This window comes from Ambystoma mexicanum, chromosome 12 (genome assembly GCF_040938575.1).
Source record: "Ambystoma mexicanum isolate Mex_15411 chromosome 12, UKY_AmexF1_1, whole genome shotgun sequence".
Classification (NCBI taxonomy): domain Eukaryota; kingdom Metazoa; phylum Chordata; class Amphibia; order Caudata; family Ambystomatidae; genus Ambystoma; species Ambystoma mexicanum.
The window spans coordinates 600,991,565-601,012,892 of NC_090936.1; the positions used below are offsets into that span (position 1 = coordinate 600,991,565).

A 21,328-nucleotide genomic window follows, 5' to 3' on the forward strand; every position below is an offset into this window, starting at 1 on the left:
GAGTTGTAGTTTCCCATAGAATAAGCAGGGATAGGGGTTAATGGGTTGTGGAAAAAGGGAGATACCATGTCTCACCATTGGGTGATTCTCCCTCACTCCCCCGAGAACCCCCTAGCCAGGTGATCCTCCCTTGCTTGTCCACCCTTGGGATCAGGATCTTCTCTGGCCACCTGAGTATGTGATCCCCGGGGACTAGGTTGTGAAACACCCTGTGGTTTTTCACAGTGGTTATGCTTCTTCACACAGACCCTCAGCGTCTCAGCATCCCTGTTTATTCCAGCTGGTCCTGGGCAGCCATGGCTCCTCAGCTCTCCCCCCAACTCGCTCTCTTTGCTGATTGCTAGTGTTCCTTTTATTCTCTCCTGAAGACTTTATTATTATTATTATTATTATTATTATTATTATTATTATTATTATTATTATTATTATTATTATTATTATTATATGCACTTGTAATGCACCAGAGCCCACAGGCCTCAGGGTGCAGAGAGATAAAGAGTGAAAGAAAAGAAGAGAAGGAAACGGAAGGAAACGTTGAATCCCGGAGAATATTACTCAAAAATGATGGTTTTCAACCCTTTCCTAAATTTCAATAAGTCATTTTCTAGACGCAAGATTTTGGGAAGTTTATTCCATAGAGTAGTGGATTGTACGGCAAAGGATCTGCCCATGCCTCTGGCGCACTTACACCTTGAACAGATAGGCAGACCGCATCACTCGATCTGGTAGTTGTACCCGAATGACAAACCTTAATGCAATCTTTCAAGTAGCCCGGAGCTTGGCCATACAAGCTTCCACCGGGAGCCAATGCAAGCTGCGTCTGTGGGAGGAAATATGTTCATGTCTAGTAACGCTTTTAACAATGCGTACAGCATAATTTTGTAAAACTTGAAGATACTTGAGGCTGTCTTTACTGTCTCCAATCAGCAAGGCATTCCAATAGTAAATCCTTGGCATTATTAGGGCACAAACAATGGTGGCACAGTTAGCTTCAGGGAAATAGGGTTTAACTAGTCTCAGGAGCCTGAGTAGATATTGATAGGCTGCAGGTGGGCATGGTTGATTTCAATTGCCTGACCCTGCCTGGTCTTGTTAGTTGGACACGACCTATGAAGATGTTGATGAGCCTCTATCTGCACCTTCTTCGTCCCAGTACCATAGTTGTGTTTCTCATAGGAAATATGTACTCCTCTTGATTTCCTCTTCTTCGTCACAGTACTTGATTGATACTTGAGGGGGGGTGGGGAGAAGATTGTGTGTCTTAATACATTCTATGAAGGCTGAGGGGTGTTGGGTCGATCACTGTCAAGGAAGGGAGGATACCATGTCTCTGGTCTAGGGGTGTTCTTAGGATAGGAAATTGGTATTGGTTCTTTCACTCTGGTACCCTCAAAAAATGAGGTAACAGGGAAGGAAAAGATTGGTTCTCACAGAATTGGAGGGACGGGAGGATAAGTCTGGGTTAGAGTTAGAAAAAAGGGTTTCACATTCTCTTGCTTTCCTCTGAGTGTGAGTGTTCAGAAGATCTTGGGGTAGGGTAGGACATGCGTGGTGATATCCTATGACAGTAGAGTGGAGGTAGAATAGATCAGGATTAGGAAAAGGGGATTCCAGCTCTCATCTTCTGGCATCCAACTTCTGTTTTCCAAAGACCCTCCCTCCCAGTAGTACCCCTTCACAGCATCACTCCTGGGGTCAGAACCTTCTGTTGGTTACCTGCGGTGGGAGGGGTTTCTTGAGCCGGTTAAATGTGAGAACACCCTCAGATTTCTCACAGCACCCACTCATATCCCAGAACGTTGATAGGTACTTCCCCATACCCACTGGGTTTGATGTTGGGGTCTTTGAAGGTTGATACTACTTTTTCATAATTTTTTTGTATACATTTCCGGTGAGATCATAGTGTATTGTGATCCAGAATCTACTAACAATTCCATTTGCACCCCATTTACAGGTAACATGTCCCACAGCCCTTTCTTGGCTGCCCCTTCAACATGTAACAGAACCCCTTCACGGGCCACATTGCTCACATGTCCCACTAAACCATTGGCACCTCCTTCCACCTCCACCATCTTTACAACTTGTCTTCCTTGCATACCACCCCCCTCACCATTCAACCTGCACATTCTGGCATTATGTCCCTTGTTATTTCATCTCCTGCACTCCACACCCCAAGTTGGACACTTATTGGCCCCAGTGGAATGATCAGTCATCCACATTTTCTACACCCTTGTCTTCCTCCGGCACTGGATGGTCATTTATTGTTCTTGTTCGAGTGATAGTCCGCCCTTTCGACCCATTTTCTTGTCTCTCCACCACTTTCCTTTGGTTACTAACACCACCTGCACAGACTCCCCTCGAGACACCCTGTCGGCCTTCTCTGTGACCATGTGTACACTGGCACATGACTCTTCAATAGCCCTTGCCATCTCAATCACTTTATCCAGAGGGGGCCTCTCCCTCACTTTAGCATTGCTCATTTTCATCATTTGCACATGCATAGGAGGGTGCGCAAAGCTGTAACATAAGATTAAAATAACTCGCCGGCACCCTGGGCCCTGGAAAAGAAGTGATATTGCTCCAATACCCCACTGGGCCTTTTCACAAAGCACCCTTCCAATTCCTTCAAGGCATTCTTGTATAAGCTCACCACAGTTTCCCCTTCCCCACTGCTGGGGATTCTTACCTCATCACCAGGCAAATGTCTGAATACTCTCAGCCCTTCAGTGCATAAACAGGTCAACAGTGCTGCCTCCCTTTCATCATCGGTGTACCTGATGCCGCCCGCTGCCCCCAAGCTGACCTTGAAAGCATCTACCCAGAGGTCACACAGCACTGGAGGCTCACCGGGCACTGCTAATGCAGGCTGAGGCCTAGCGTTGCTCTGCTGCCTGGTCTAGGTATATATTGCACTTATTGGATAACTCAAACTCTAATGGCGCTAGCGCTCCACAGCCCCAGTCGACACACCTTGCATCAAGCAAGCAAACTGCTCACTGCACTTGGATGCGGCAGGTGCTGTCTGGTGTGCACACCTTTCTGCAGCCAGCACACTCTTGTGCTCTGGCATCTTGAAGTGTCTGTGTGCTAGATGGAATACCAATAGAATATCTCAGACCAAATAACCGGACAGACTCAAAGGAGATGGGAAAATACTGATTTAATCTCAAAGAAGTAAATCAGGGCGAATGAACACTCATCAAATCGATTCATGCAGAATCACAATGTCTTTTTGATTATACTCAGTTTATATAAAGCTAGATGCGTCATCTATGACGTTGTCCTACATGGCAAGCTGCAAAACCTATTGAGGGGTTAAATTGGATTAGGGGAACATATCCACATATAGAAAATATGCATGTTAGTCGCTCATTGATGGTCTCTTGTCTGTGAGACACACGCTGAGCTACTTCTCAGGTGTAATATACACATCATAGCAGAGATATGGCAGCGGAATAATACATTGCAACATTGTATGTAAAAGTGAATGGAAGGCTTTTCTGAATGGCTGGCAATCCAAGTCCAACCTTGGACATTCGGCCCGCTAGCAGCACGTACATAGAAACGAAACTCCAGTGCTTGGAGATACGACAGCTCTTCCCTTGTTGTCACAATTAGTCTACCCTCTCTCATCAGTAGGCCTTATGGCAGTGTCTTCTGTTTGAAGGCTGGCCTTGCCAGTTTGCACTGTCTTGGGACATTCGAGGGAGTGTGGGCACACCATTATCTTAGCTTCAGACTTAATGAATAGCCCTTGTTTGTGAGCTCTTTCTCACATGTTTCGAGACCATGAAATTGTCCATGTCGATAATCCATTTAACACAATTTAATTCAATTATGCTGGGTGCAGTTGCTCCTCTTGGCCTTTAGAGACTTGCTCGCTCTATACCATACAAACTTAATGCCCTTTTAATTGTCCTATAATTGACATTCGTAAATGTTCTTGTTCCTCCTAATCTTTGGGAAATATGTCCTTGCACATGGACTGCTCGTCTGTGCTTTTCCTTCATCTCTCGAAATAGCATCCTTGGTTCCAAGCCAATTCACTCCTCGCAAGGGAAAACAACTTCTTCAGGATCTTTCCACTTTAAAATCCTGGGCTCGTATTTTGAGGTATCTGGGTTGATTGACATAAACCGTCGTCCATCTTCTTCTAACCGTTGTCCTTAACATTGAACATATACCTCTCATAAGCAAGCTTCTGCGTATTCTTTCTACCTTGCATTTCAGCGTATTTACAGTTATGGACCAGTGAATCACTTCATTCTTCTTTGTGGTCGTAGGTACTGCATCATGGAGTACATGTTTCTCTTGGTGCTTCAGTTACATCGTCATTCTTAAGAATTGTCATATCGCTTCAGCATAGGTTCTTACATCTTCTTTATGACATTCTCTGCTGTCGTCGTACTTTGTTTTAATGCACATCCATTCTGTTCATGTCTGCATTTCGACAGCTTGGCAAAGTACATCATTCGTGGTAACTTTCCTCCACTATGTCCGCTCGCGGGTACAATCTGAAGGGCTGTCTGAGTGCATATCGTCTCTCATATACTCAACAGGGTGCAGGATAATTGCAAGGATTCAGGCATGGGTTTTCCATCATGGTTCTTCATCTGTTATCCCAATGTGATGTTGGCAAGGAGGCGGGACGAGGGAGAAAACAGGTACCACCTCCTCTCCACTCTGCATTGATGTGCACTTCTCTATGCACACGGACATGTGCACTCATCTGTGCAGATGTAGCGATTTAGTTGACATGAAGTAAGGATTGCAGCCTATGACACTGATGCGAGGAAAAGCTCTCCCCGTAGACTCATTTATGAAGTAACCACTGCGGTTGCTAAGCAACCTAAGATGGCTATCAAGTACTGTCACGTCGTTGGGTCCTTTCTCAGACCATGTCACTTTCAGATCGCGTGTCGCTGCATGCACATTCCAGCAACCACCTCCTGCACGCACGCCACAGCCCTCCAGCCGAAATCTGCACAGAGGAGGGGGCCATGGATGCTGGGACAGTGCTGTAAAGCTTGTTATGGAAGGAGGGGGTCGAAGGCACCCTTCTCGCCATGGCTAGAGCAGCACTCCAGTCACTGCATGCGGCTGTGAGAACACGACAGCGGGCAGCCGAAAAAACAGCTGTGCGGTCTGGTCTGCTGGGTCCACTTTAGTTGATCCTCGTCGCCAGTGAAGCAGGGTCGGACGCAGAAGGTAAGTATTAAACTGTAGGTTTATTGCATAGAAGCAGGCCCTATGGAAACGCTGCCACCAAGCCCCTCCAACAGTAAAGAATGTGGAACCCTGGCCAATCATAAACATGCCAGGGTTCCATTACAACAGAAGACCACCTAATAATAGTTGGGCCCGTCTTCAACTCCTACATCAATAACAGAAATATACATGGAATTAAAAAATTAAGTGCACCAGCTAATTTTCAGACTCGAGAAACATGATTCCATAGCCGTGCACCTCAGAAGCCTACTCTGGTTACCAGCTCACTCGAGAATCTACTCCAACATCCTCACCATCTCCTTTAAATGTGTTGGTGGCACAGCTTAAAGATGCATTCAAAACCAAATCCACAGGTATCTGGCTTTCCGCGCCTACAGGTCCCCTTGGGCATACGTCCCTCCATGCCTTAGATCAAGACTCTGCACAGAGGAAACGGATGCATCCCTGCAACTGTCTGCTGGCTAAGGCACCCCCTTCCCAAAACAACAATAGCAGCCCACCAACTGAAGCAATTCTGCAATAATTTAAAACCCTTGTTGATCTAAAGTCTCAAAAGGCTAACTTCAAGTTTCTGCAGCTGAGACCCGCTGAAGTCTTTCCAGGATATACACCATTAAGAGCACTTCAGCTTTAGGCCCTGTTTAAGACTTGTGGATCAGACGTTCCCAAGGCACGAATATGGGATCTCACCAGTACAGGCGCTGCAGGGGAAACCACTGTGAACTGTGGGTGAGAGCATGGCCAGGTGATTGCTTGTAAGATGCACCCAGAAGATCTTGCCAAACCAACCCCTGTTGTTGGCTCCCCATTGTGTCTCTCATCCCCTCAACATGTTCTTTCCCCTATGATTGTAAAGTGCACTGTTGCTTCCCGAAGCTAAGTCCACATTCAATAAATAACCTAACCATAATAATACAGTAGGATACCAGCCCAGACTGCTGCGACTGAGGCTGTACACTATGTGGCTGAGACTTTTCTCTCTCAGAGAAATTGTTGAGACCTTTGTAAGAAACCCCCCAGGGTAGCGCTGTGGTGCATACAAAAGCACTGGAGAGAGACCTGGGTTCTTTGGGTGAGGACCCCTTAACCTGAACCCCGAGATGCAGGAAAACCACAACCACCCTCTGCCCCCCTGCACTGTGTGGGTAGCTCCTGCCCTGGGGACTGCACTTCAGTCTTTCAACTAGAGAGCTCCCACAAGGCATGCTTGTAGACTGGAAATAGTGGCCCCAATCCAGCTTTTTGTAGTAGTGTTTCTAGAATCACTATGCACAATGATGGCTTCATTCCTCACTCGGCTGGACTATTTTATGAAGCCAACTAAGCGCAGGAGCACACAAACCAGAGAAGTACTAACTCATGGCACAAGCCCACTGTATGTCAAGAAATGCCCTCTGGCTTAGTCAGCAATTGGCCCAAAGCTCGCAAAATGTTCTAACTCTTGATCCATTACTACCTTGCCCCATTGAAGGAGGAAACACAGTGATTGTTGCATAATTACCTGCCTGTTACTTTCTGTAGACAAGTTCTATTTATGTCCCATTACAATGGAAGGGGATGGATGATGATATGATATGATAGGTTATACCCAGAGGTTTCTAAGCGCGGACCCGGGGATCGAACCTGTGTTGCTCTGTGTCGTCTTGCTTCCAAGGCGAGCACGTTGCCGCTGAGCTATCCTCCTGAGGCTGAGTGACTAACTACCAGAGGGTACACCTGATTGGGGAGGGAGAGGGCGTGTCTATCGGACATCATCCAAGGATTGCATCTAGGCAGTATTAGTTGTAGAAGGAAACTCACCTAGGTAGATTTCTACAGCGGAATTATGCTAAGAATAATGGCATAGATAAGGGAGTCGGCTTTATTTATTTAGGGTTCTTGCAACGCACCCATGCAATCTGATCGATTGAGATAGTGGGATCAAGAGGTGGCAACGGGAAGCGGAGACCCGAATTCGAGTATCGTATGCAAAGTCGGTGTCTTCAGCCAAATAGGCCTTGTGGTGCATACTACTACACTAGAAAAGGACCCTGCAAAGGCAATGGGGGATTTGCAGCAAACGTGCCTCCTTCGTAGTCCGCAGGATACTACCAAGAATATAAGAAAAGGTAATGCAACAGAGTTAGGACTAGACAACTCCAGTGGTCCTTTTACTGGCAACAACCACAGCGAGGACTATTGGAGGCAGAGGGAGCGACTCTGTGCATTCTCGTGCTGCCAAATCAAGATGACTTCTACCAAAGCGCCCCGATTGAGAGTTATGCATACATAACAGAGAGCAAGAGACAAATGTGTGCTCACAACAATCAGAGGGTTACTATGTTAATTTCCACTATCATTTCCACTATCCGACAAGGAACTTTACTTTGGAGTAGGGAATCGGTCCCAAATGCATTGATCCGTGAAAAGAAATGACCAGACTTGTGTCAAAAGTTTTCCATGACAGCGCCCGCCATCCTCTGCTTACTGGGCCAATATGAGGTTGCAGGCCACTACATAAGGCTCCGCAAGACATAATGTCCACCCTAGACCAAGGGAATCACACAGCAACTCTAGGCCTGAAGTATGCTCCTTCCACATCCCGATTCCTTCAACCCACGGAGCATTTGTGTGCCCTGCCTTCTGCGGTGTCCACACTACTGATGGAAAAGTTAAGGCAAGTCAATAGACATTCAAACTATTGGTCATATCTGAAATCTTCCCAGAACATCCCATTCTTAGGTGCTAGTCTACGGACAGAGACTGCTATACTGCATCCCTCGGAGGAAAGGCTACGTTCAGTCAACTGGATTACTGCACATGGAGGTTGTCTGATCATGAAGTTAGTTGTTCAGGTACTTTTGGAAACAAGAACATCACACATGCTACTGATCACACAGACGACCAATTGAGGAGTTGCTGTGTGCATTAATGGACCCAGTGGTTGTGATGAAGCAGTCAGTGAAGTCTCTAAAATGGTGGAACCACTGTATGCACCAGAAGAAGAATAGATGCTTCCTCCACAGGGTGACGGGAACACATGGAAGAAGTGAGGTGTAACAAAAAGGAAGCTCGGTGATCTAGTGGACCTAAGGACATTGTCACTTGCTCATTAGGGACATGAGTGCACCTCGACAGTGTTTAGTCAGACGGACAACTCCACCATGATGTATCCAATCCTAATAATAGGTGAAAGCTGCTATAGAATGCAGCAGGAAGGGGTTCATTTCATTACATTTCATTTATTGGATGTGAATAGCGGTTTGTCCAAAGCGTTGAACAGTCTAGTTCCTTCACTGTGACTTTGGACCATAAAGAGGAAAGGTTGGCTGCAGAAAGAACAAGTGAGGAAACGATAGCGACAGTGAACTCTTTTCCAGGGTATGCAACCAGCATGAATTGGGGACCTCAAGAAAACATGGCAGACAGAGAACCCTGCCAGTGGACTCTTTCCCATGGTACGCAACCAGCATGAATTGGGGACCTCAAGAAAACATGGCAGACAGAGAATGCTGCCAGTGGACTCTTTCTTAGGGTACACAACCAGCATAAATTGGGGACCTCAGGAAAACAAGGCAGACAGAGAACCCTGCCAGTTGCCTCTTTCCCAGGTTACAAAACCAGCATGAATTGGGGACCTCAAGAAAACATGGCAGACGGAGAACCCTGCCAGTGGACTCTTTCCCAGGGCACGTAACCATCATCAATTGGGGAACTCAAGAAAACATGGCAGACGGAGAACCCTGCCAGTGGACTCTTTCCCAGGGTACGCAACCAGCATTAATTGGGGACCTCAAGAAAACATGGCAGACAGAGAACCCTGCCAGTGGACTTTTTCCCCGGGTACGCAACCAGCATTAATTGGGGACCTCAAGAAAACATGGCAGACAGAGAACCTTGCCAGCGGACTATGCCTCAGGGTACGCAACCAGCATGAAATGGGAACCTCAAGAAAACATGGCAGACAGAGAACCCTGCCAGTGGACTTTTTCCCCGGGTACGCGACCAGCATGAATTGGGGACCTCAAGAAAACATGGCAGACAGGGAACCCTACCAGTGGACTTGATTCCAACCAGAGAAAGACTAGAGCTAGTCTCTGGATTTATTATTTTTGTATTGGTTGAATCCATTTGCATAGGCTTGTCCATCGATATATAGGATTCCACAGGTGGTGCTCGAGGCGTTGGCTTCGGGGATAATGATTGCGCCAGCCTGAGTGAGATTGCCCTTTGTCTGCTAATTGAATCCTGTTCCAACTATTCCCTAGTCACAGGATTGAATGTCCAGCGTTGACTCGTTCTTCACATCCCAAGAGTATTCAGTCATGTGTCTCTTTAGGCTGTAGTGTTTCTGTATCTGGATTTAGCCCATGTGAGTGTATTTCAAATTTCTGTTTGAGTAGAAATGTGTGGTCACGCTACAGAGACCCCAACAAGGTGAAAGATGGTAAGACTACTGGATCATTTCAAGTGCTCTCCTTCGACAAAGTGCTGGACCCCCCTGTGCCATTTTGGGTGCCCATGTATCGGGCTTACCTGTCTCTTCGGACTCCATCTGGTGGGTGGGCATAACGCTTCCTTCCATTCTCTTTTCTGGGGGTATGCGGCGGGGAGCAGGCAGAGGCTTAGCCATCGATGTCATCGCGACGTTTGTCTGATTTTCCTGTAACATGATGAGAATTGTAGTAGGTCAGTGAGCGAATTATAACGCATTGTGACTCGTGTATAACACGTGACAATTTGAGAGACACCTTCTCAAGCACACTTTTATGCCGTTGTGTCTAACACAAAGCACTGCAGTGATGTGATGTACACTAGCACAGGCAGCACTGGGCTTCGCGCCTTGAAAAACTTGTATATAAGCACGTTACAAATGCCACATCATATATCATATCGTTATGAAGAGCTGAGGTATTGAACAACACATGTCTGCTCGGAGCAGAACCCCCTTCCCCCTCCCCTCCACCCCAAAAGGATAACTATAAAGAGTTGTGGTCTATCGTGCATGCCAGATGGAGCTGAGGTTTACAATACATGGCTATGCGGAGCAGAAGGCTACAGCACATGGCTATGGGGAGCAGAGATCTACAAAGCATGGCTATGTGGCACTTAGGTCTACAGGCCTACAGCGCACCACTATGGGGTACTGCGGTCTGCAACATATGGCTATTCAGAGCTGAGGTCTAGAACATGTGGTGCGGGAGGGTATGAGTTCTCCAATACATGCCTATGGGGAGATGGGTTCTGGAAAGGGGGGTTATTAGGAGCTGGAGTCCATGACGCATGGCCAGGGGAGGTAAAGTGTGGCTCTAGGGAGCTCTGGTCTACAGTGCATGGCCCTGGGGCACTTCGCTCTACAGCACAAGGCTATGGAGGGCTGAGGTCTGCGACACATGATGATCCCGGGCTGAAGTCTACTACACACAGTTATGGCTGGATGATGCCTACAACACATGACTATGGAGGCCTTAGAAGTGGTCATGGATGTCTGATGTGACCAACGCATGGCTATTGTGGGTCGATGTCCATCACATTGGAGGCAGCAGAACTACAACACATGGTGATGGACAGTTGAGGTCTACTAGACATGGCTATGATGGGTCAAGATCTAGAAGATCACAATGGCTGTGACTGAAATAACATGGGTTGAACTCTGCCCATTTCTCTAAAATTGGCACTAGATAACCAGAAGGTCAGTAGAGCCCTAAAATAATACTATTTAAGAAGGCGTACCCTACCGAATGTGAATGGCCATAATTGTCACACCATAGTACATGCACGTACCTATGCAAACTGCATTACAATATTTTTGATGGGTTCCCAAGAATGGAATCTATTTACTAATGAGCTCTTGTTTGAAACCTTGTTTTTGTTTTAAATTGTCTTCACTCTGTATTTTATTTATTTATGTATTTATTTAGTATTCATCAGCCAATAAAGCTTTCAACACGTGTATTAAAACATTCAATAGAAAACATGAATACAATAATGGCAATATTAAAATCCGCTAACCCATTCAGCTAAAAAGTCTTTCAATGCTTAAGTAGCAGAGTAATTGAGATTAAACTTCAACAAATAATAACAATATCACATCGATTAATATGATTTTAAAGGTTAAAACATCTACGACCTCTTTGACAGTGATCCACATTTTGGTCATATGGTAAATCAATAACATTTGATGAATAATTCCCAAGTCCATTAAAAAGGTTTGGGGTTAGTGTCCCATATTCCCATAAACCTGAGCATAGCCCTTCTTAAATGAGCTCAACGTTTTGCTCAGTATTCCAACCCTGTTACCCTTCCCTTTCCCTGTCTTTCCTTACTATGCTCTGCAGTATCCTGTATGTATGTGGCACGTTACAAAACACCACTAAACACATACATACACATGCTCATGAAGGCCCCAGGTCTACAGCACATGGGCCTGGGGGGCTGTGGCCTTCAGCACAGGGCTGTCGAGGCCTGTGGTTGCATATTCGTACACAATCCTGAGGATTACAACACATGACAATGTTGTGGCTAAATACCACTGCAGTCCACAAAACACAGCTATGAAGGACTGTGGTCTGCAGCACATGGCCATAGAGAACTGAGGTGTACAAGCCATGCCTAATGGATGACTGTGTTCTACAACACATGGCTACGGAGTACTGTGGTGTACATCACATTGCTACCGAGGACTGTGGTGTACATCACATTGCTATGGAGGACTGTGGTGTACATCACATTGCTGCCGAGGACTGTGGTGTACAACACCTTGCTATGGAGGACTGTGGTGTACAACACCTTGCTATGGAGGACTGTGGTGTACATCACATTGCTGCCGAGGACTGTGGTGTACATCACCTTGCTATGGAGGACTGTGGTGTACATCACATTGCTGCCGAGGACTGTGGTGTACAACACCTTGCTATGGAGGACTGTGGTGTAGATCACATTGCTACGGAGGACTGTGGTGTACATCACATTGCTACGGAGGACTGTGGTGTACATCACATTGCTATGGAGGACTGTGGTGTACATCACATTGCTGCCGAGGACTGTGGTGTACAACACCTTGCTATGGAGGACTGTGGTGTACATCACATTGCTATGGAGGACTGTGGTGTACATCACATTGCTGCCGAGGACTGTGGTGTACAACACCTTGCTATGGAGGACTGTGGTGTACGTCACATTGCTACCGAGGACTGTGGTGTACATCACCTTGCTATGGAGGACTGTGGTGTACATCACATTGCTGCCGAGGACTGTGGTGTACAACACCTTGCTATGGAGGACTGTGGTGTACAACACCTTGCTATGGAGGACTGTGGTGTACATCACATTGCTGCCGAGGACTGTGGTGTACATCACCTTGCTATGGAGGACTGTGGTGTACATCACATTGCTGCCGAGGACTGTGGTGTACAACACCTTGCTATGGAGGACTGTGGTGTACATCACATTGCTATGGAGGACTGTGGTGTACATCACATTGCTGCCGAGGACTGTGATGTACAACACCTTGCTATGGAGGACTGTGGTGTACGTCACATTGCTACCGAGGACTGTGGTGTACATCACATTGCTACGGAGGACTGTGGTGTACATCACATTGCTACGGAGGACTGTGGTGTACATCACATTGCTACCGAGGACTGTGGTGTACATCACATTGCTACCGAGGACTGTGGTGTACATCACATTGCTACGGAGGACTGTGGTGTAGATCACATTGCTACGGAGGACTGTGGTGTACATCACATTGCTACGGAGGACTGTGGTGTACATCACATTGCTACGGAGGACTGTGGTGTAGATCACATTGCTGCCAAGGACTGTGCTGTACATCACATTGCTACTGAGGACTGTGGTGTACATCACCTTGCTATGGAGGACTGTGGTGTACATCACATTGCTACTGAGGACTGTGGTGTACATCACCTTGCTATGGGGGACTGTGGTGTACATCACATTGCTACTGAGGACTGTGGTGTACATCACCTTGCTATGGAGGGCTGTGGTGTACATCACATTGCTACTGAGGACTGTGGTGTACATCACCTTGCTATGGAGGACTGTGGTGTACATCACATTGCTACTGAGGACTGTGGTGTACATCACATTGCTACTGAGGACTGTGGTGTACATCACATTGCTACTGAGGACTGTGGTGTACATCACCTTGCTATGGAGGACTGTGGTGTACATCACATTGCTGCCGAGGACTGTGGTGTACATCACATTGCTACAGAGGACTATAGTTTACAAAGCATTGTTCTGAAGGGCTTGGATCTAGAACAGCAGAGAATTGAAGGTTGAATTCTACGACACATGGCTTTGGTCTACAACACATGGCTATGAATAGTTTCCTATCTAGTACACGATTATGATGGATCAAGTTCTGCCAAAGATAGCCAGGTCCAGCATAACATGGCCATGAAGATTTGTATTCTATGCCAAATGTCTTGGGAGGGTTTTGGTCTTCACCACATGGTTATTGGGGGCTGAAGCTTGCAGTGCATTGGTGGAAAGGCCCGAACTTTGCAACACAGGACCATGCATTGGCTATAGACTACTGTATTCTACAAACCATTGCTATGACAGACTATAGTCTAGAAGGTATTGTCATGAAGGGCTCAGATATAGAGCACATGAGAAAGCAGGGCTTAGGCCTATAGCACATGGTTGTTGAAGGTGGTGTACATACAGGAGTATGAGGGCAGAGGTCACAGGACATGGAATCGGAGGATTGAGGTCTACAGCACATGGCTGTAGAGGGTTGAGGTCTGTAGCACATGGCTATGCTCATCTAGAAATTATAGCCCACATGTGGGGTTAAGTACTACAATACAGACATCTGCTAGTTTCGGGGTGCACAGTGCATGGCTGTGCTAGGGCTGGCTGTGCCAAAGGCCGAGATCTCCTTCAGAGAACATAGCTCCCTGAGGACTAAGTTGCAGGCCAGGAACACCATGACATTGTATCTCCATCCAACGAATGCCAACCTTGTAATCTTAATATCGCAACCCACTCATCTTCCCATCATTCAGGCAGAGCATCCGTTCTCTATATCGGCATCGCTCACCAAAGGACTGTGACACACATCTGGATCCCAAGTACCTTCTCAGTAGAAAAGGAGTTATCTATCGCTGGGTGCTGGTGAGCTGGATGTACAGTTCTTGAGTAACACAACAACAGGCTTCTTAAAATCAATGCATGCATATGTTTTCTATAAGTTAGAATGGACATTAAACACTGGAAAGCCAAACATACCTTTACTGCTTAGCCAAGACAGCGCCATACTTGAGACACGTTCTAAAGGGGGGATAATTCGTGTGTACAGAAAGCTAGAGCTCAGAAACCGAGACAGTGCTCTTTATAGAACAGTGATCTTCTAACTGTGGGGTTGCATATCCTCTGCCCCCCGCCCCCGCTCCCTGGCCCCAGGGTGCAAGAGTATTTCAAATGGACTGTAACTGTTTCTACTAGAAAATATAAGCAGTTCTGGCTCAACCTAACCATGTCTGGAACCTTCTGCTCTAGAGCAACATGCAAGATATCTATCAGTCTCTGTGCAGTGATCTTCCAAATGTCCTTGGTACTATCCTTCGACAGAGCAGACACAAGTACCAAGGAACATGTTTTCTCTTTGTTGGAGCTGCTGTTGGATTACCTAAACAATTCTGTTTTGGAATTCTTTGTAAAAAGTAGAGTGATTTTGTAGCTGCTGAAACACTTGTCTGCTTGTCTTTGTGACTTTGAACAAGCATTAACAAAGCCACAATGTGCAGCTGACGTGTAGGCATTTGTATCATATCTTCATGTACTTACAAAATTCGCTTGCTGCTGCCATCATATGGCCAGGCATTCACATCATATGTCTGGTAGTGACACAATGTCCCCTGGTTGTCGTATGCCAACAAAGGTTCCCATACCCCTTCCATTTCTAGTTTTTGGTGGGAAAATCCCCAAGACTCACGCCATTGGCAAGTATTGCCATCAGAATATAGGTTGTCCCAGATGGCCTCAGGAATTTCACAAACTCGTTCAAATAAGTTCAGGGTTTTATTTCTAATGGTCAAAATGTGATTGAAACTGGACTGCAGGTGGTCAAGAGTAATAGGCGTCCCCGTGCTAAGCCTTAACCTCTCATAGGCACCCCCCTTCCTAACCCAGACTTCCCTGCTTCCCATATATATAGTTGAAGCAAATGTCCGATATCCCCCACTATATGATACTAAACTAGACTGAGAGTGGTGCCCTAAAGACCGTAGCCTTCTCTGACTGCCTGCAGGGATTACCAGTAGCACCCTAACCGAAGAATGTTACAGTGTGCCTTCACACAATTGTTCTTTCACTTTTTCTCACTGTTTCTTGCCTTTCCCAATTAAATATCTCCTCCTACTACTCCAGTCTCTTTCTCCTGTGTCGCTCTTTTACTCTCTCTCTCACACCTGTCTTCCCCTTTGGTCTTCCACACTCTTATCTCTACTCTATCTCGCCCACCTCTTCTCTATCTCAACTGCCTCCCCAACCATCTCACTCTGTCCCTTTTTCTCTTCCTTAGACCTATGTATCCCTCCGATGTTTCACACTCTCTTCCGGACTCCCTCTCTCCCATCTGCTACTCCTCCCATCTGTTGTCCAACCGCTGCAATCTAAAACCCTCTCTCCTCTCTTCCACCCTCCACCCGGTCTCTCAGTTTATCACCTCTCCATCTGACCTCAGAACATACCCTTCAGGTACTTCTGTCCTGGTGGGTTGTTTATACCCACGCCTTCTTGTTCGGCTGTGTCTCTGCTCCCAGTTGGCTCTCCGTTGTGCCTCACCTCTCTGGCCATATATGGGTTCATTGTTTCCCCTGGGGCAGGGTTACAGTGGCAAACATCTTTAAAGCCCCTTCTTTGCCCTTCCCTCTTTTCCCACGGTGGTGTTCAATGTATCGCTGAAGCCGTATCCGGGCTTCTCTGCCATTCAGGTCACCGACCTGCTGTTAAGGGAAGTCCACATTCTGGTTGGTACTCAGAGGTGATAATGTGGACCAGACTCTAATGCAGCATCCGTGTTCCTGCTCATGGACCACTCTGCTGGTGAGGAAATAAACAATAAATGATATTCGGCAGATAGGAGGCTGCTGGGAACAGTGTGGGACCTCTGTGACCTCAGTTTGAAGGGCTTGTAGCTCTTAACCTCTCATAGGGGCTCATTTCGAGTTTCCCGGTGTGAAGGCATCATAAAGTAAGACACATACAACAAACTTAGTTAAAACAAAAGATATTAACTTAAATGCCAGGTTGGGCGAAGGACTAACTTGCCTAATGCTAATGTGGGATTTCCCTACCTGAACAAAACTAAGGAAATTCTGAGTCAAAGAGTTCAACATAAAAGTCTGTGTCCAAAACCTATCCTTGCCCTCACAACTAAAGCTAACAAATGTGTAGGGATGTCAAAGTCAACAGAAATGGTGTTCAACTGAAGGTTCTGAGCTTCCTCCAGCTCACAGCTTTCTTTCAGCTTCCCTTCCCCAAGCATAAGAAAGTTCCATGAAAGTCTCAAAATTACCTTTCTCCAGTTAAAGGTGATGCAGTTAAAAACCAATCCTTGGGGCTCACTTCCTCAAGTTTCAAGTAACACAATCCCAAAACAAAAGGCCATTGAGACTCCGTTCTCAAGACAAGTGTGGTCCCTTGAGTCTCAGGGCTCCCTTGCCCAAGACGTCAACTTCGCCACTTACACTTGCTTCAGTCTTTTCAAAAAGTCTGTACAAAACACCAGGTCAACCTGACCCTCTTTCTGGCTTACCTCGCTAGTTCATTTGCAGTGGTTTCATTGGGCTGCTTCACTGTGTCCTTATCTTTCACCATTCAGGGCTCTCTGGTCTAGGTGTAGTTGACAGGCCACACAGCTTCTCGGCTCACATAGGTTCCTTGGCACTTGCACCTGCGCACCAAGTCACCTTCACTTAGTTCCTTTTGTTGGCCTCTTGGCGTTATGTGTATTCTTGCACTTCTCTGGCTTCCTTGAAGGACTCCCATGAGCTGGCGTGGCGGAAAGCTAATGGCACCCTGGGCACTCGCCTGGGCCTAAGGCTGGCCCTGTGTACATGTACAATCTAGTACCGAGATAAGTGCGCATATGGGGCAAGCATTGCAAAGTGCTGTTGATTAACAGCTTGTGCAGTGCTAGGAGGTGTGTGTGTGGATGCTGCATCTGCACTTTATTAGGATAATACAAAATAATGAATGATCTCAGAAAAACAGATCACGTTTTGTGTTTACTGATTCATGATACAGAAGCACCATTGGAATAGGCAGGAAAAAGCCCCATTCCAGAAAGTCTGCTCTCTGTGCTAATACAAAATTCCTCCTGCAGGCTGTATCTCGCTCTTCCTACCGATCCCCTAACTATCTGCACTCTCATACTAATACATTTGCCATACTAGGTGCTGTATCGCGACACCTATGAACGAAAACCAAAAATTATGCTACTCTTGGTTCTGGCAACTGTCTTCAGCTGTCAGACAACTTTGGATTTGCGGACACAATCCATGCTGGTGCAAGATTCTCACTAGAGACCCTGTTCGGCATGTAGCATGAACAGCATTTTCTATCTGGTTACTTCCAAGTCCATTTGACTAACAGATGTCAATGTCCACGTCTTTTATTCACGGCTAGCACCACGCCATCACCGTGTGAATATAGCTGAAATGTGGCACCCAGTACCGGGTTTCACTACAAATGAAGGCTCTCTTTATTGTACCAGGGACTGGGTCCATAAACCTGTCAAAGGGTTTGTGGGGGTGGTGTGGGATGGTGTCGGGGATCGTTCCCACCCTGGAGCAGGAGGCCCACTAAGGCCAAAGCCAGAACCAGCCCTGCCACACTGGAGCCTGCTCTGGTACCTGCCACGTACCACGGGAGCCTGGAGACTGTATCCTTTCTGGTGCTGGCCCTGAAACGGTGTACAAAGACAAGGTCCCCACTCTTACCTGACTGACGGCGCTCCCTCCTCCACTGCGTGGACAGGTTCTGCCGACTCCATGCTTGCGGGACAGGCTGCCCATTTCTCTGGTTCTCTGTGCAGCCGGCACCGCCATCTATTTCCTCCTCCACCTCTGACGGTGTTACGTTATGGCATAGCCAGAGACACAGGATTGGAGCCCTGGGGCCATGTTGCTTAGCAACGACCACAACACTGCCTTGTTTTCATCCACGGATGTAAAACACCAGATGAAACTGCATTATGTGTGTCTCAACATTCCAGTTGCTACACGTTCCCTTTTGCTCCTCTTTGCTCTTTTAAACTCCATTACTCTGCGCTCCTAACCTTGCCTCGTCTGTCCTGTAAGGGAGGCATGGTATCCCAAGTATGACACTGACACAAAAGGTACAATTTGTAAAACCTTTATTGAAGTTTCAGTGGGGTTGGAGAAACTCCTACTCTGCCCTATAGCTGTGATGGGAGTAGTCTCGACCATCAAATAATAAATAAAACACCCCCAGTTGTCTGTCAAATCAAAATGGCCTATACTAAAAAAAACGAATGCCTACTATATATCTTGTACAAAAATGTGTGAAAAGGAGAGTATGTATGAAAAGGAAAGTCAGTGTTCAAAATATAACTAATAATTGTGGCTGAGTCAGCTCTCCTCCGCACGACGGACAGCACGGAATAAGGCGGCCCCTGTAGGCAAGGTGGCACACTATGGCTCAGGCTCTTAACACAGACCAGTTCAAGACCTGGATCGAGGCCCGCCTGGCCTTCCACGTTAATGTCTTGCTTTCCAATTTCCCAAAACATAGTTCAACAAAATGTTCACGTCAGTCTCCCTCAATTGGGCTCGGACCTTTCAAAAAAACAAGTTCAAAAGAAAACCACTTGCATGGGTTCCGTTCCCCAAACTTAACTCATCTCCTTTAGGGGTTCCCTTCTCTTAACCTTTTACATCTTCGGTCTCCCTCTGTCGGGCTCAGACCGTTTCCTGATGTCAAAGACATTCGAATGTGCACTGCCTTTTTCTTCAGACCTCCACAGGACCACTTTGACTCTTTAGCTTCCAACTAATGTTCACTTTTCCCTTTTCTCGGAGTTCAATTTCAATCACTTCACTTTTACAGTTCATTCACTTTATCGCTAAAAACCTTTCCCCTTTCACTGAGACTTTTGAGTGGGCTACTTCCTTTCACCAGACCACTACGTTACTCAGTATCGCTGACTTTACAGCTATCGTTACTTCAAGGTTCATTCACAGGTCTGCCTTTCTTTGCGTCTCATCCACACGCATGCAGCCTTCAATTGTGCGATATAATGTTGCTACTTCAATCTTTAGCACACACGCTCTCTCACGTCGCTTGCCAACTCGTTTCTCTCTTGTCTTTACTGTCTTCCAGTTTACGAGTCAAGGCTAGTACCACAGGTTTGGCCTCGCCTCCTCAACTCTGCCGCTCACCCGGGAGGGTCGCTGTCTTCCTCCTGCAGGGGACTCCTTGGTTTCTTTATCCGTGGCGCTCGTCCCTCAGTCTGTTGCTCTTATTCAGTAGGTGGGCCTTTGCTTTGGAAGCTCTGCTCATACTTTTGTTCCACCTTGCTCAGAGTGTGTCTCTATGTTCCGTCTTTTATCCTTTTGAGGAGAGGTAATTGGAATCAGATGTATGCACTTAGAATCAAGTGCCTGACTTTGCCTGACCCAATTATCGGGACACGTCCAATGCAATGTGTAAGAGTTAGCAGTCTTACTCTCAGTCGCCCTCTTCCTCAGCCCAGTGTTTGTGTGGAAAAGCAGGGCTGGGGGTGGGGTGAGTTGGGACATTGGAAAATCCTATCAAATAGGAGGTATCATGGGTACGGGAAAGGGAGGAATACTGCGTCTTCCTATAGGCTATTTCACACCCACTCCCCGAAGACCCCTCGCCCAGGTGATCCTCCCGTACTGGTCCAACCCCCAGGCTCTGGATCCAAAGGTGATGGCCGTGCCCATGCCACCTGAGAGAGAGATAACCGAGGACTAGCAGCTGAGACACCCTCCGGTTTGTCACAGTCCTCTGTAATTGCTTGGTTTTCTAAACATGTGGTGCCCCAGTCTGGTATTTTACACCGCCCTCATACCACGTTAATCTGGGGTACCCTCTCGTGGTACAGGGGGAACTGTATTTTATACTTTCCCTGAAGGATTATGTGTTTGGGGAACAGAGGTAGGGTGGTTCGCTTGTGCCACTCTTGCATCTATATCCAGTGTTGGAGAGGACTTTAGGACTACACCATGGTGTTCCCCACCAAGTGGCTTCCAACATCAGGTATGCAACAATTACAGTCTACCGTTCTTGAAACAGATATGTAAAGTGGGAATTGGGTGAGGGTTTTGACGCCCCCTCGGTCTGACCGAGACGTGGTTCATGGCAGCTCTGTCATGAGCTTTGACACTCTCCTTCCTGATCGCTACAAGAGCCTCTCTGCACCCATAACCAACTGTCCTGGTGGGGGTGTAGCCTTGATCTTCCCTGCTCTATCATTCCTAGGAGGGACTACTCCTCCTTTTGAATGCCTGATCTGCAGGCTCTCTCTCTCTCTCCTGGCCGTTCTCTCACTGTGGCCACTATCTACCGGCCACCCGGCCAGCTAGCCACCTTGCTCTCCAAGTGGGCAGATCTCTCCTCCTCCCTCCTCACCTCTACCTCTCAACTTCACCTCCTCGGAGACCTTAACATCCACCTAGATGCTTCTTATCCTTCTGCAGGACTCTTTCATATCCTCTGTGACTCCCTCTGTCTCTCTATTCTTCCCACTATCCCGACCCACTCTGCAGGTCAAACCCTGGATGTTCTGATCACCTCAGACCTCCGCCTCTCCAACCCTCTCACCACTCCTCTCTCCTGGAGTGATCACTTTCTCCTTTCCTCCCATCTCTCTCTCTCTACCCCCCAGGCAAAGCTGATCCCAGCACTGCCACTTGCCTTCACAGTCATTCGATGCATGAAGCGTGTGTTCAGTTGAGGATTTTGCCACTGCTTTCTCCCCTTCTAATGTACATTTGGCTGACTCACATCCTGACACAGCCCTCTGTGACCTCCATCTTAATGTACTTGCCCCTGTCATGTGGATCCGCTTGAAGCCTAAATCCGAGTGCAACTCTTG

At 47.0% G+C, this 21,328-nt stretch overlaps 1 protein-coding gene across 2 annotated transcripts in view; it reads right to left on the reverse strand.

Annotated features, from left to right (window-relative positions):
• Nucleotides 1-21,328, reverse strand: part of TNKS1BP1 (tankyrase 1 binding protein 1) — a 557,727-nt gene that overhangs the window by 426,738 nt on the left and 109,661 nt on the right. For both annotated transcript variants that reach the window (XR_011281831.1, XM_069628996.1), the window contains exon 2: nucleotides 9,745-9,871. Coding sequence is in view for 1 of the 2 variants with exons in the window: in XM_069628996.1 (XP_069485097.1) it covers nucleotides 9,745-9,850 (106 nt within the window). In the remaining variant the exon portion in view is untranslated. The remainder of the gene's footprint in view (nucleotides 1-9,744; nucleotides 9,872-21,328) is intronic.